The sequence below is a fragment of the Ambystoma mexicanum genome, chromosome 1p (genome assembly GCF_040938575.1).
Source record: "Ambystoma mexicanum isolate Mex_15411 chromosome 1p, UKY_AmexF1_1, whole genome shotgun sequence".
NCBI lineage: Eukaryota > Metazoa > Chordata > Amphibia > Caudata > Ambystomatidae > Ambystoma > Ambystoma mexicanum.
The window spans coordinates 979,151,518-979,167,925 of record NC_090921.1 but is presented as its reverse complement, the minus strand read 5'-3'; the positions used below and the strand labels follow the sequence as shown (position 1 = coordinate 979,167,925).

At 49.1% G+C, this 16,408-nt stretch overlaps 1 protein-coding gene across 3 annotated transcripts in view; it reads right to left on the bottom strand.

The window, feature by feature from the left end:
• ADGRG1 (adhesion G protein-coupled receptor G1) overlaps positions 1-16,408 on the bottom strand; it is a 422,546-nt gene that overhangs the window by 69,143 nt on the left and 336,995 nt on the right. For all 3 annotated transcript variants that reach the window (XM_069654230.1, XM_069654221.1, XM_069654239.1), the window contains exon 4: positions 9,305-9,751. In XM_069654230.1, coding sequence (XP_069510331.1) covers positions 9,305-9,751 — 447 coding nt within the window. The remainder of the gene's footprint in view (positions 1-9,304; positions 9,752-16,408) is intronic.

The window sequence follows — 16,408 nt, the reverse complement described above, 5'->3', positions numbered from 1 at the left end:
ATGAATCAGCTGACTCCGGGGTCAGCTGACACCGGCCAAAGGTCAGGGAGTCATGAGGTATTCTAGCCGTCCTGCTAAATCCTGGATTGAGCAGCCACCAAAGAACTTCGGACACATATTGAGAGCATCTCCAACCCCAAACCTCTCCATGTTACCTCTAGCCGTGACGAGTCATGGCACCTTCTGCATGACCTTTGCTACCACTACCGCCACCGCTAAAGATATTGAAGTAGTTCATGCAACTATCGCGCAGGTGGCACCTTAATCCTTCACCTCGTCTACAGTTCCTGTGATGCCTCTGGGCTGGAATATGAATTCAGGATTTGGCAGTGCTACATATCATTTTCATTTCATTTTATGTTTATTTCGGAATATAAAATTCCATAAAACATACAAAACAATTTATACAAATACAAAGTCCAAAGACAATCAAAAGGAACAATACAGATACAGCAAAATATTAATTGCAGTAATAGATTATGGTTCCTGATTTTTAAGGCCTGTTGAAGATAGGACAGTAGCGCCAAACCTATTAAAAGGGATGTAGGCCCTTAAAAAATAATATAAAGCTCGGAGACAATGTGAGAATCCTGCCCCCCCTCAGGATCAATTATATCATTCTGGAACTGACAGGCAAGTAAGCCGGGCAAAAAAACATAAAATGCAACAAAGCTTCAGAGTGTGCAGAACACATTATGCAGTTTTGTTTGGTTGCGAGACCCGACCACTCTTCAAGGAATACAGTTAAATCATGCCCTTGTAATTAGACATCTGTCAGATAACTGTTCATCTCCTAGAAGGTAATCCTGAGTGGTGTTTGTTGCAAAAAGAATGTAGTTCCGTGCTGTCCCGACAGTCTTTGATCGAGGACCTCAAGCGTATTTTAAACTCCTTCTGCTTAGATTGGTCTAAAATACATGGAGCAACACAATGAGCTTGTGCATTCATTTTCATCAATGACTGCTTAACGTGTTGGAGCCATGGGATCGTGGGTGCTTCCATTTTGGATAAGATATTAGTAATAATAAACTGGGTTAAAGCTGCCATGAGATGCATGTTATGTTATATTATGTTATTTGGCATTTATATAGCACCTTTTACCATTGTTATTATTCCAAAGCGCTGTGGGGTTGCACGCCTTCGGGAACCGCAGTCCAGGTCAGTGGAGAGAGTGGTGTAGTACAATAGAATGGCCGGGTGTTTGCTGTTATATTCCCAACTTGCGCTCTGCTTCGCCCTTCAGTATAGTTCTCGGTGGCTCGAAGATTGATGCTGGGGGTCACTCTGCGACACTTGGAGGGTACTCTCTTCTTGTTATCATTGCTACTCAGGGTGGGGATTGTGGTCCCCATTGCAACAGCTCATAATTCCAGACATCAGGCATGCATACACCCTTGCCCTCCTCAGTTCTCTGCTGGCCATGCTCTGCTTTCACCTGGTGTTCTCAGCAATCTCTTTGAAGTTTTCCTACACACACCCAAAGACTTTGGCTTTGTGCATTCATTTAATTTAATTTAATTTCATGTTGTCATTTATATAGCGCCTTTCACCATGGGTATGATGCCAACACGCGGTAGGATGAATGCCCTCTGTGGGACCAAAGTCCTAAGTCTGGGAAAAGTTAGGAGGTGCTAGTATGCGTGTGGGCATAATGGCCATCAAAGGTTATGAGGGTTTCTCCGGCTCCCTACTATCCGCCCATGTCTAAATGGCATGTGTATGGACGGGGAGAGGTACACTAGGGATATAGGCAGGGTATGTGGGTAAGAGGAGAGTCAATTATGTGTTCAGCTACCGTTCACAGTTTTAGTTGTGAAATGTAACTACGTTCCTATGACAGTGGTGGTGTGCAGAGTGCCATTCGAGTTCTATGAGAGAGCAGATGTGTGCAGATTGAAGCCACGCCTTTGACTTATTCCAACAGCGCGCATTGTGAACGGAAAAAAAGGATTGGTTAAAATGAAGAGAAAGCCCAAGAATTGGTAACTTCGGCATAATTCTGATACATCTGGTTGCAGTGTGCATGCCTCCAGCACTCATTAGGTGGTTACCCTCAAGACTTGGCTTAGCCGTAGAGGTGCCATTCTGCCAAGACCTTCATTACAGGTAGTGGAGCACCTTCTACAATCGCCTAGACACTGTTACTAGGTTGCCCTCCTGGACTTAGCTAGGAGCGGGACACCGGTCAACTGCGAGACCAAAACATTGGTCGCCATCATGGACTTGACTAAGTGTAACACCCTGGTTTACTGCGCAACCATTCCAATTGCTCTACACCTGCTGTAACCGGCTACTCCGTCTAAGTGGAAAAAAGATGCCCACTCTCTGTATCAATCTAAGTGTGATATATTGCCCAACCTCAGTGTTCATCTGAGTTGAATGCGCTGCCAACTCAGAGGACCGTCAACTGCAATATGTTGCCCCTTCAGACAGTTCGGTGCAGAGAGAAAAGCCCACCCTCAAGATGTCTTAAAGAGTAATACGTTGTCCACCCTTAAGCAGTCCAGATGCAGCACACACTCCGTCCGGGTGCTACACATTTCTCGCCTTCAAGAGTCAGTCTAAGTGCATTATTTTGCCCCCTGTGTTGCTATATGCTGCCCACTTTCAATTCCGTCCGTTCAATACGTTACCACCGTCAAGGCAGCTCAAGTGCAGAAACAATGGCCACCCACGGAAAGCATTGAAGAGTGATACATTTCCCATCCTTGGACAGTCCAATGCATCACGTAGTCCACCCCCAAGTCTATTCAGGTGTGGGACATAGCCCACCCTTAGGTAGTCATTCAAGTGCCTGACATTGCCCTTCCCTCAAATCCATACAGGTGCAAAACCATGCCCAGGTTTGAAGATCTTTAAAGTGGGGGAAGCAGGATGCCCCCAAGACTTCACCGGGTGCCATATCCTGATTCTTCTGGTGAGGGACGGGGAGGAGTGGCACAGGGAAGCGAAAGGAGAGAGGGCTGGGGCAGGGCCCAGAAGAAGGATGGAGGACTAAAGTGAAGTAACTGAATGGGGGAGGGGGAGGGAGAGCAGCGGCACATGGGAGAGAAAGAAAGGGGAGAGGTTTGGAGCAGGTCCCAGAGGAAAGAGAGAGGAGTGAATCAAGTAACTGCAGGCCTGGGTTTGTGTCTGAGGGGTTGCAGTCTTGTTTCAAATAACGGGGAAAACCCATGTTTTAAGGGCCTTCCTGAAAGATTGGTGTTCTCTGTCAGACAGAGGGTAAGCGGAAGGGAGTTGCAGAGGGTGGGGACTAGGACGGTGAAGGAGGAGCCTCTGAGTCTGGAGTAATTGAACTTGAACATGCAGAGGTGGCAGGATCTGGAGACGGCATAAATGTGGCAAGATAGGGTGAAGTCTGAGCTGAGGGTGCAGCCCAGGTTTTTGACTGAGGATGATGAAGCGGGGGAGGGTCCTAAGGAGGGCAACCAAGGGGTGGGTTGGGGAAGGAGAGCGGTTTTGTTGCACATTAGGATTTCTGTTTTGCCAGGGATGAGGAGGAGGTTGTTGTTCATGTTCCAAAATGAGATCTCAAGAACAAATTGAAGAAATGTGTTTTTATCAGTAGACTTCATTTTATATTGCCTGTACTCTCAATACATGTGTACATCAATTGGATTCTGCTCTGGGCCCTAGACACCCTTGTCTTAAGTAACATAGAGGCCAGTTTGGAGGTCAACGTTTGATGCCATTACCGTGAGAAGTTCCTAAGAAGTGGCCGACTGTCGAAAAAATATCTACCTTCCACATTTTCTAAGACAAGATAATAACTATCTCCAGGGCTAGAATGTGTGTGGGAATGTGCATTCATGCACACCTCGTAGACAGACACCACATAGGAAATCTCCACTAAGCCCCTTCATGGACGAGATTGTGGCCCCTCCCTGGCCTGGAAATCTATCGACTCTTCTCTGGTCTCATCATATGTGGAAGCAGGTTGCCTTCCACCCCCCTTTCTGGATAAATGCAATCTATAAAGGGCAATCCTAGCTGGAGCGTTGCGCAAGAGGCAGATAGGGTGCGTAATAGAAGCCGGGAAGGATGGGCCCGTTGCCATCGCACCCTGCTGGTGTCATGTCATCATTGGTCGGTGTAGTATCCAATGAAGAGCAAGGTCCCCATCTCCTTCCTGAAGTGTAGTGAGGGCTATGTTGTGCACATAACATGTCACCTTTTGGACACTTCAAGCACATGAGCCTACAGACTGGGTTGAAGGCGCGACTCTTTAGGGATTCTGGGCTGTCTGCCATGTGGTGGAACGAGCTGGGCCTCGTTTCTGTCCGTTAGCTGATGGATCCCTGTGCCCTGGTTCCCCCACCCCCTGCCCGGGTGTCCCACTCTGTTCCATTCACAAACCCACACCCGACCATCTATTATTAACCAGTAATTCTCGCCTCCTCCTGTTGGCACAGTTCATCGCTGAACACCGCCCACTGCCCTCTCCTGGGCACGGTCTGAAGAATGACTCGCATCCCAACACAAGGTCACAGTCTAACATCGGAGCCACAATCCATCTACCCCAGGAAGCCTCAATTCAGACGTTTTCAGACAATTTCAATGAACATCCTATGCAGGCAATTTACATTCGATGACATGAGTGACAAGAACTGAACTGTAGGTTGGGGACAACATCCTAACAAAGGGCGTGTTGGAGAACCTCTGCACTGGGAAAGGATTACACGTAACTATGAATAAGTCTACAGAGTCTCTCAGGTGCCCAGGCAAAAACACAAATCGCCAATTATGCTATTTAAATGCTAAAGGCTTAATTTCAGGGGCTGGCTAGGTGCCAGACACCAAGAGAGCTCGTCTTTATGTCAGCAGCCAGGTCTGTGCTGTGGAACTTCCCCATTGGCGAAACTCCAAGCTGTACCTCTTTGCAAGTCTCAGAGTTTCCCATACGTGCCCCACGTCACAGACCTCACACTGCAATTCATTCTTTATTTTGGGCCTCATCACGAGTCTGGCGCTAACCCTTAAATGTGGCGGTAGAGCTATTACTGCCGTATTTAAGGGTCTGCCAGATCATGGGCTTGGCGGATTTGGCCCCAGCTCTGAGCTGGGGGCAAATCCACCCCGATTTTCGGCACCATTACCTCTGGCACATATACCGCCAGTGGTAATAGCGTGAAAGCCCTATTATGGACAGAGCACATCGACTTAGCTGACAGTTGTGTAATGCAGGAGTGTCCATGGGCAGAGAGGAAGGTACAACTCCGGACTCTGCAACCAGTCCTTGCCAGACTCATCTGCTAGGCCGGCCTCACTGGCTCCTTTTGAACACTTTTGACAGTTAACTCACGTGCAGAGGGTGAGGATTTGGAATACTGGGACACGCTAACCCTCTCTGCACCATTACTGATCTCTTCTTTTCCGCTTAAGCCCCACAAAGGGTCGGTACCCGTTCAGTCTAGAATCCAACTCTGTCCGCGCACGTGGCTTGTATCAGCCCTGGCAAAAGTAGCCAATTGTCTTCAACAGGCCAGTGGTCGAAGTGAGCGGGAGCCGTCGGGAGCGGTGCTCCTCTACTTTTTTAAATTACGTTTTACAGCTCCCATACTTTTATTTTAAAAAGAAACCGTCCGGAATGGCTTCGTTTTAAAATAAAAGTGTAGGAAGAAGTTGAAACTTGCAGTTTCAGTGCAGTGCACTGGACGTTCCCTTAAACAGCAGGTGCAAGTGTTTGGGGGTTTGTATTGTGTGTGGGAGGGGTGATGGGGTTTGTGGGGAGTGGGTGCAGGCCAGCATGGAACATAGTTCCACTACTTCTTTTCATACACCTCGACCACTGCAACAGGCCTTATATTTCGGTGGATCCCCTGCTTTGATTTTGTAAGATCTTTCATTGGGACCTCCTTGATATGATTTCAAGCTTTCCTAACAGACATTTTGGATTCGTCTATTTGGATCTTGCTGCATACTGGGGAATTTGGGCGAGTTTGATTGCGGGGAGCCTTAAGGATCCTTGCTGTTCGGCTGCTCATCAACTTTGATCTGTGTCCTCGGCATCGTCTGCTGTAGGTCTGCGTGATCGCACCTATGCAGGAGACGCACACCTTTACCTGCGCTAGCAGAACCTCGCTCTCGCTTCCTCACCAAGACTCTCAACTGAAGTCCTTCTGCCTGCAAGGGAATGGCAGCGGTCTATCAATATTCAAAAATTGGAAAGCCTTGCCGTTGGCTCCATAGTTGCCGCTTGATAACTCTGCAAGCCTGCTACTCAGGAAGCTACATCCAGGAACCAAACACAAGTGTCATCTAGTGAATACTGTCACTAAGGTCTCACAACCTAACTGAAGATCATCAAATAGAGGACCTGCCTGCAGTCCATGGTGCTGCCGGAAGAGGTCGAGAAAGGTGCTTCTTCCCTTAAACTAGATACTCCTAGATGTATGTTATGGGGTTTGGTCCTGAAGCTCGCGACAGGCCAGCGGTGGCTGTCAGCTGATGGGATGCTTGCAGTAGAGCAGCAGGTCTGCCTGCCTTTGGGTTACTACACTGGCCTCTATCCAGAGCTTCCCGCTAAGCTTTGACATCAGCTTCAGGCGCTTTGCAACCTTGATACATGGAGGATATCCACTTCCGCAGATTCCACGCACATGACTCTGCCTCTTACCCTTCTTCAGGCAAGTTTCGTGTCGCGTCACCTGGTGCTGAAATGCTTGACCGGTGAAGTTCCTCTGTATTGGCTAAAACTACTTTCAAAGGGCTTCATTACGACCCTGGCGCTAAGGGATTACCGGTACCGGTAAGGGTACCCGAACCGGTAATCCCTTAGCGCCTGATTATGAGGTCCCTTTGCGGGCTCCCACCTTAACGGCTGGTTTTACCAGACCTGCAAAGGGACCGTGGTGCTAATTACGGTACCGCAATTTGTGGTACCGTAATTACTGCCTTCCCCATTCCCATTATGCCCTGTGGGGCAAAAATGGTAATGGGGAAGGGCCATGGAGGAAGGGGGAATTACCGCCCCGCCAACCTTGTAATGGGGTGGTAATTCCCCCTTTCTCCATGGCGGAGTCGGTAAGTTACCGGCATGGACCATGGTGCTATTAGCGCCATGGTTTTCCACCTGGGTCATAATGAGACATGACCCAAAGTCTCTTCTAAAAACCCTGCAGTCAGGCAAAGCGCCTTACCTCTAAACCGAAGGTTTATGGATATTTTTTCGACGGTGGAGTGATCGGCAAGGGCGGGCCATGTTCTTTTCTGTGACTGGACATCACCCACGGAATCTCGTTTAGCAGCATTTAGCAAACTTGGTCTATTTCTATAAGGGCCTTCTTCAGCTGAGCCTGCTCCCCGAGTTTTGTCTTGGAACTCACGCGGTGCATTTGGCAGCAAAGGCCTTTCCAGGCTTCATTACTGCTCCCGTCCTTTGGCCTGCGACGGCTAAAGTTAGGGGCAATGCCGTTTTGGCCACAGACCAGAAGTACAGCTTGATTGAACAAGAAATGAAGAGCCAGGTGCGAGCATGGACAGAAGACCCTCGGTTACACCACCTCATAATTTTGGCTGCTAGCTTTCAAGACCACATAGACATCTTCCTCAGGAAGTTAACCACAGCTGTTATGTTCATTCTGCCGGGCATACTTATAGCCCGAAAACAGGTTGCAATGTCCTAGAGAACTGCTGAATGTGTTTAAAGTGGACTTGTGTTGCAGTACGTGCGGGTTAATGCTAAAACCTCCATTAAGACGAAGCCGACGCAGCCTGGCTCCAGCCCGGGACTCACCCGCCAGTCATTTGACGCTTATGAAGGCCGCACCAATGGAGGACGCATGTTCAAGCGATTACGTGGTCTGCTTTGAAACTAGGAGGTGTGCATACTTTTTTCTCTCCATCTAGAGACTCCCCCTTCTGCTGCTCTACCTACCAGTCCTACCAAGCTCTGCTCTCGCCTTCCCCTAAATGTAACCCCATGCGTGTGTTCCCCAATTGTGAATTGCGTCGTGGCTTGCCTGCCGAGTTTGAACTTTATACATCATATACATGTGAACTAATCAGGCTTTTTCCATGTCAATGCCCTTATGTCCGTGGACACATCAGTTTATCTCCGCCTCCCGGTCCCATGCATGTTTCATTACTGGTGCACCTGGGTCCCACCTCAGAAGTCCATCGACTAGAAAGCCTACCATACTTTCAGTGCCTTACCTGTGGGGGAGTTTGCCAGGGCACAGCCCTGGCACTTATTTCTGAGCTCTGGCACATATTGTCTCAGACTCAGCTTGATTATGAAGTAATGATAGCCAGAGCATCCATCAATGCCAAGGAGCAGGTGCCAGCTGTAGTTTAACCCCTTAAAGTCTTGAGTCGGATCGCCTTAAATTCTGGAAACTCCTCAAGACTTTCCTCTTCTCCTCTTCCTTCTCTCTCCCTCTACCCTGCTAACCCAGTTCTCTGTTCTTTCTCTCTCTCCCTCCTCTTCCTTACAGCACGCTGATTGGCCACCGGGTATACCTCAGAGTCTCACTGGTCCCTGGCACCCCTGCCTATCCTCTCTCACTTGCCCCACAACCTGACACCCTTCCCACATTTAATGTTATGAGGAAATTAACCCAAGAGAGTGACTCTCTCTGCACTTACCCCAGTCTCAACTGATCGGGTGCACTTGATCCTCCCCCTCCCTGTGACCCACTGTGCACATGCAGGCTCCGTACGCACCACGCCTGAAGATCATCTGTCTGTTCTCCCTTGTCTTCACCCCTAAATTGCACTGTTAAAACTACAGAATCTCCATCAGGCCTATTTGCTGTCTCCCAAACAGTTAAATGTATTTTTTACGCACTTACTTTGCCTGTGCAGACTATTATCGTCTCAGAATTTCAAGGGATCTGAGCGACTGTTTTTTTCCCCATGTTCCCACCCTCCTTGAGCGCCTTATTTATTTATTTATGTTCTGCATTTATATAGCGCATATGCAGCCCAAAGGCATTGCGGCACTGTTACTTGTGGCAGTCTTAGTTACAAAAAGTTACATACATGTAATGAAAACATAGCAGGAGTACAGTTACAGAGTAGAGCTTTGAAACACTTGTCTGTGTGTAGGCGCTATATATATATAAATAATAAACAATACCATGACATACCAAATCTGTCGACACCTTGGGGAGCAGATGTGGGTGGTGGCAGCAATGGTGGGGACTGCTCTTCGGCAGTATGACATGTGTGCTAGAAAAATACTTGGGCCCTGGCACTTATATTCTTACAAATCACAAATTACAAATTAAGCACTGTATACTTTGCGTCATACTATGGACAATTCCCAAGAATGGGCCAAGTGTCCCATTGCTGCACGGCTTACCACATAGTCTAAGGGTGTTCATTTCGTAGTGGAAGGTGCAGTTTGTCTGGTTCTTGTTGTGCTCAAAGGACACATCGCGGAGCAGGTTGCTATTGTCACAGGCCGGGGTCTCGAGTCCGGTGGCGCCGCAGTGCTTTGCCCTGCACGGAGCGTCTTCGTACTCCTTCATGCCCTGGCTGTAGTTGCGGGCGCCATAAGTTAAATTCAGGAGACCTTGGCTTCGGAACCAGTAGAGGCAGAAGCGGTAGGGTCCTGGCGCAGCTTGGAGTGCCAAGCTTCCTCCGGTCTGGAGAGGCGCTATGATCTTCAGGGAGCTCTTGCTGTTAACGATGGTAATGATGTCACAGCCTGGGTTGGACTCATATTCCAGCATGCTGCCATTGGAGAGCTGATTTCTAGTACCGCAGAACGTGAAGTTGGGAGGCAACACTCGGCCCGTCCAGAAACCTGTTCCAAAGACAAACAGAAAGATGGTTAGGATGGGGCTGGGATGGTTTTAAGAAGGTCAGCTGGATTGGTAGTGGAAGGACACTGATTAGGACCTGTATCACAATCCTGCCGGAACCTAGATGGGTGGTGTGGTGGTTACTCTGCTACATGGCAGCCACTGGGAGAGTTACTCTGTTCCCTGATTTCACTGCACCATTAATTAGAATCTAGGCAAATGGGACTCCTGTTCAGATCACCTCTGTTCCTGTCCTAACAGGAGGGAAGAGGGGTGAGAGAAAGAGATAGAGATAGAAAGAGACAGAGCGAGAGAGAGAGAGAGAGGCAGGGGGGAGTGAAAGATCAAGAGCGAGAGGATGGACAGTGATGGGAAGTGAAGAGGTCGAGAGATAAAGTAAGAGGAAGAGATGAGTATGAAAAGGGAAAAGGAAATGAAAGAGGGTGAGGTACAGGGGAGAGAGAGAGAGAGAACGCACAAAGGTAGGCATTCTATGTGACAGTAATTGATAAGCATGTCTTCAGTGAGCTATAACAAAAGGCAAATACTCTTTGCCAAGGTTTAGTGCGCTGTTTATCATCCCACTCGCTTCTGCGATCAGCATAATTGTTAGGGCACACATACTGTGGCACAGTAACTGTTAGACAGCAACTCTGTGGCACAACAGACTAAGGGTTGGTTATACCAAGTGGGGCACAATACACCATGGGCAAGGATTCAACACTTTGAAACTACTATGGTGGTGGTTTGTTGCATTACAAAGGCATAGTAACATATGTATTTATTTATTTATTACATTTTTATAGCGCACAGTAGCCCTCAATAACAGACATTCTGTAGACCACTGATAAGCAATTCGTAGTACAGCGATAAACATTCTCTGCACAGTGACTGATAACACTGGCTTTATAGAAGAATAATAGATGGACAAGCAGTCAGCGGCACAGTAAGTGATGGCAGGGCTGTAAGTGGGCAGGGGCTAGCCAGTGCTGCGCCCCGGCAGTCTCCGAAAACCTTGATCGAGCTGGGACTCTACCAGGGCCCACACTGCCCCAGACAGCCCTATCGATCTCTTTTATTTGCATTCTGTGCATGGTATTCGAACCCCTGCACTGCTGGTGACTAGCCAGTGTCACGTTGCACTGTGCTACTCCCTAGGTGGTGGATTTCATTTGTTTAAGTCATAGACTGCCTGATACATAAACCCCATAACAGGCTTTATGTGTCAAGGAGCCTATTGTATAAAACAAAAGAAATTGTGCACCTATGAAATAGCACAGTGTGCTGCAATACTGGTTTGTCAACAGAGGTGAAATGTATTCAGTCAACGGCGGCAGAGTACGTTCTCCCCTTGTTGAAAGAAATATTTGCGAGACACGACTACCGGAATCTCTGCGTTCAGACAATGGAGCACCATTCCAGGGGTAACAATTTAAGGAGTGCATGGAGACGTGGGGCATCAGGGACGCCAGAATAAATCCCGACTGGCCTCGAGCTAACAGGGACGTCGAACGTCTCACGCGGACAATGAACAAAGCGTCCCAAACTGCGCTGGCGGAAGGAAGGTGCTGCATGAAGCGCTGGTAGCATTCCTACTGTCCTACAGAACGACGCCACATTCGACAACAGGGGTTGCACCCAGGGAGGTGCTCGTGGGGCAGAAGATCCGTTCCTTAATGCCAGAACATAGTATGAGAGTCAACCCGGTGGTGGATATGAAACAGGGGCAAGAGTCACACAAAAGGGGCAGCTGGTTCAGGAAGAGCAACCCGTCAGAAGTGGTCCCACCCAAAAATAAACTCGCCATGGGATACCTGAACAGGTGTCACGTCACGGTCATTGCGTGGAGGCTCGCATCCCCCACACCATCTGTAAGCCCAGCCCCTGCTGCGTTTCCAAAGGATTCTTTTTACTTTCGTGCGTCAGTGCATATAATAAGCACTGCAAAACAATACGTAGCCATTACGGCCCACAGAACCCTGCGCGGATTGGTGCCGCGTGTTGCAGGCACAGGAAGGGAGAGGGGCGCTATCCTTGCCCTTGTGGGCCTGCACGCCAGGGGCACATGTGTTTTGGGTAAGCAGTGTCACTTCACGTCACTCTCCCCTGCTCGCTTCCTCTGTAGTGTGTGAATGCAGCAGGAGTGGCTAACAGAGTCCTTCCCTGTGATACCTGAAACTTTGCCATCAAGTGCACATGAACATACAGACCCTCCGAGTAAACCCCATAGTGGCTGTGCTCGACTTCCTGCGTCTTGCTCCATGGGAAAGGCTGTCGCCCCATTGCGCCTGGACCCTCAGTATCATTGATACTGGCTTTCTCCTGTCCTCCGCAGGCAGCAGCCGCACCCTCATCTTTATTACCAGGAATAGGTGGCGCTGTTTTGAGCAGCGGGCTTAGAGTGACCTATAGGGCAACAGGGCAATGCCCGAATGGCAGCTCCAACCTGCTAATGTCGGCCATTTTTTGGGTGAAATTGGGGCAGCTTTTTTGGCAACGTGGGCCTCTTTGCTGAGTTACAGCACAGCGAGTAGGTTTGACTAGTGTTTCCAATCAAATGTTCTTTAAAATGCACAACACATTTTATCAAAAAAAGGACACCCTGGGTACTACACAAACAAGTCTGCCACACAAATGCACACATTGCCACCTGCGACTGTGGGACACTTACTCATTGGTGCCTGAGACAGTTCTATCTCCCAGTCCGGCCCTGCAGATCAGACAAGGGTTCTTTGAATGTACCCATGGTCCATCCATGCTGAGAGCATGCCCAGTTCTTCTTCTTGGCTTGTCAACTTCTCTGGACCAGAGCTTCTAGGAGCATGGGTAGAGGCCCCCTAGCCAGAGCACATTGTTTTACAGGCACCTCTGGCTTTGGCTGACACCAGGAGACGGTGGGTTATACGTCTGTATGTGACATGCATGGGAGAGTTTTCCCTTCAGATGTGCCGCAGTGCTGGGAGGGGTGATTTAGGGCGGAAAGGTATCCCTACTCTCAGGAAGGACATGTAAGGGGATGGCCCTGAGTGCAATAGCTGTCAGTCTTCCATTTTAGGCAGAAAACCTCCCTCTAGCACACGAGGAAAGAGTGCACGGCCCGCCACGGCACCAGTAGATGCACCAATAAATTCACAGATCCCTCCCCCCTGACCCCCGCTTCCTCACCACGGTCCTCACCTGTGAGGCGGAGCCATGCACGAGAAACAGGCAACCAAGCTAGCCCTTCAAATGTGACCAAAATACTGTGGTCACACTCACTGCCCTGTGTAAGAGACCACCTGACTGACCACTCATACTCCGGCCTGTTGCCCTCGATTCAGATACTGCGCTGAAGGCTGACTGCTGCTATGCATCTAGCCAAGATCTGTTCATTGCTTTTCTCTGTCGTTGGGCGATTTGTTACCCCACTTTGGGAGTTACTGATTTACAATATGCACTGTAGAAGGTCTCACGTTGTTTCCACAAAGTAAATTATTTTGTGGTCATTTACTTCGTGGAAGTTACTTTGACAGTTTACATCGAAACTTATTTATTTGTGGGTTAAGGGGCGAATAGGGTGGGCAGGGGGTTGGGGTATTGTAGTGAAGGAGAAAAAAAGCGATTGGGGGACGTCCCCACCCAAAAAAAAAGACATTTCGATGTAAACTGTCAAAGTAATTTCCACAAAGTAAATTGGACATGGAACCACTGTGGAACATGGAACATGAAAGGAAACTGAGTACGCTTGCATGGCTTTGGAGCAGGTACCAGGGTCTGAGCACAGGTGAAAATTAAACATTGATCTGTGGTCAGCTCGTAAATGCATACATCTGGCCCAGCAGCACCCAGGCAGATTAGAAGGTGCCAGGCCTGGGCTGCTCAGGAAGCTGAGGGTGGGTCCCTGGAGGCAGGGGGGATAACAGCTAGAAGTGAGGAGGAGGGCCGAAGCTTGGTGACTTCAGTTAGCAGGAGATTCGGGGAAGGCAGAGTTCCTGGGGAAGGGGTGGGTGAGAGGCCCATGAATAGCCTGTGACTTGGGTCTCCACCTTATGGAGCATCAGGCTCCCCTCCCTCGGAGCTGCTGAAAGGTGGTCCTCCCATTCACGCTTCCCTAACAGCAGCCCAGGGTCTGAGCCACCATGGAGAGCTTCAAGAGAGAGGTACAGGCAGAGTCCTAGCATTAGTGATCTAGACACAGCTGCAACTATTTCCTATCCTGTGCTGAAAACCAGTCGACCTGTACCCCGAACTGCTGCCTGCCCGGGGTTATGATGATATGATGGGTTATTGATAACATGCTTAATACCCAGAGGTTTCTAAGCGCGGACCCGGGGATCGAACCTGTGTTGCTCCGTATCGTCTTGCTTCCAAGGCGAGCCCGTTGCCCCTGAGCTATCCTCTGGGGTTGGTGCCACCTGCACCCCAGCAAACGCAGATTTAGCCTGAATCCCCGGGACGCAGTTGGCATAGCAGCAGGTCATGAATTGTTATACCTCAGATTGAGGTAGGAAGTGGTGCTCAAAGCTGGAACCCTGTTTTCTCAGCTGTGTGCCCTAGCTAGTAAAATCTCCTAGAGAGGTTTCCAGGTATTGACTAAACTGTAGCCCTGCTTTTGCATCAAATTGTAGGAAAGTTCTTACACAGTGATCTTTACAGAATGCAATGTAAACAAGCATGGCAAAGCCAACAGGTTGATCTTTTGTGTAGAAGGTATGGCATAGCCATTTTTCAGGCATGGATGCAGAGGTTCTACCTGGCCATAAAACCCCAACAGCTGCAAAATTGAGTGTTTACCTTGCCATATGATGCCAGCACTTGGAAAATGCATGTCCAATACCGCAAGCTATACCCGTGGCTTTGTTGTTGCTTGTTTTTAGCAGGACCTCAGTGCATGCAAGCGATATACATCACGTGGCAGAAGGCACACTTGGTTGAGACATTTGTATTACACCGGTAGCCATTTAGGGCTGTAATGAAGCCATTATCTCTCATCAGACTCCTTAGAAAAGACACTATCAGGCTAAAGTTTGATGTTACTGCATGACAGAGCGAGCTTAAAGCGATTGGTCATAGGAGGATGTGCCGTGGGTGTGAAAGGGCTGGTAGTGGGTGGGAATGACTATGGAGTTTAGCTGGATCTCTTGGCATTGCATGGGTGGGTAAATAACCAAACAACACTCACACGCTGTGTGTCCCACCTCACATGCCATCTCCCTCCTACCTGTACTCCAATGCAATAGTTTCGCCTTAAAGGCGGCGCTTAGGTGCCACCCAATAGCCCAAATTAATGACTAAGCATTCAGTCTGTGTGGCTGAAATGTAAAGGAAGGATTCCATTAAAAAGTACTGCTTGTGGCATTATTAAAAAAGGCGACTAATACCGCTTATAAACAAAAGACGTGTGAGAAAGTTCTGGATGGGAGCTCATTCACTGCTTTCCTTAGTAGTCTCTTTGTGTAAATGACGACACTGTAAGTAGGCTGCTTCGTGCATGAACATACTGGTGATGTGCCCCATTTTAAACCACAACCTTACGCAAGGACATAAAAAAGGGAAGCCCGCCTTCTGAAAGGTCTCGTGTGGAGAAAGGATGGTGAGCGCACGCGGGCACTCAGGAGGCCATTATCCCCACAGCACGGTGCCTGTGAAACCTCAGAGGTAGCACCAAAATACAGGAAAGCAGTGTCGCAGGTTGTTGTGCTGGGCGAAGGTCCGCTTTTGCAGGTTTCTCGCAGACACAGCCAAGTGCCCTTGTTTTGTCTGTGTTTGTTATTTTTCAGAATATCCTGGGAGCAGCCACTCCCGGGTGTCTCTCTCTGGCATAGGCCCTGGTGCCCCTCCAGCTGGGGCATGCCAGATGGGGCCTCTTGCCAGTCTCGGCTCCTTCCTCTTGCCTGTCTCGGCTCCTTCCTCGGCAGTGCAGGGTGCCCTCCTCTCCCTGTCCCTCTGGCTTTGCCTTGAGCTTCTCCCCTTATTTTACACAAAGAGGGCCACTTGGAGCGTCAGTAATGGGAAACTGTAGATACACCTCTTGTTTACTTTTCATAGAAAAAAAACCCTTGTGGTTTGTGCTTTGTTGGCAGCTGTGGCCTCGATAACTGTGCATGTATATTCACTTTAATCACCCACTCAGAAACAAAGAAAGCCCTCCTCAATGGAGGCATCCCTTCTCAAAGACTGCGGGGAGCGGGGGGGGGGGGGCTACATAGAAGCGGGGTAACACATGTGTAACCTCTAAAGGGGTAATGTGGGAACAGTAATCTTGCAATTCAAGTGCATATCGCCTCTTGCTCTCCTCATCTCAAAATCCTTATTTTGGAGTCTTCTTGAGACTTGGCATGGCGGGGGGTGGGCAGGAGGCCGGGGGGCAGCTGCTTATGGAGAGCTGTGGTCTAAGCCCCTTTGCGAATGTTGGTAGCTTTGGGGGTGCGTTTGTTGGGTAATGTGGCAATGCTGTCCTGCAATCCCACTGTCTCCCAACCCACACCTCCCCTCTGGGAGTGCTAATGTTTGGTTTATTCCAGACCCTTTCATTCATGCTGGGATTTGCCACCTTGCTGTGCAGGTTTTCGTGCCTGTAGTAGGTGGGCCCTGTGGAGTCAGTGCTTTGGCCACACAGCAGATGACTGTGTTGCCGTGATCACACTGTTGGAATAGTTGCCGGGGGCCCCTGGGCTTGC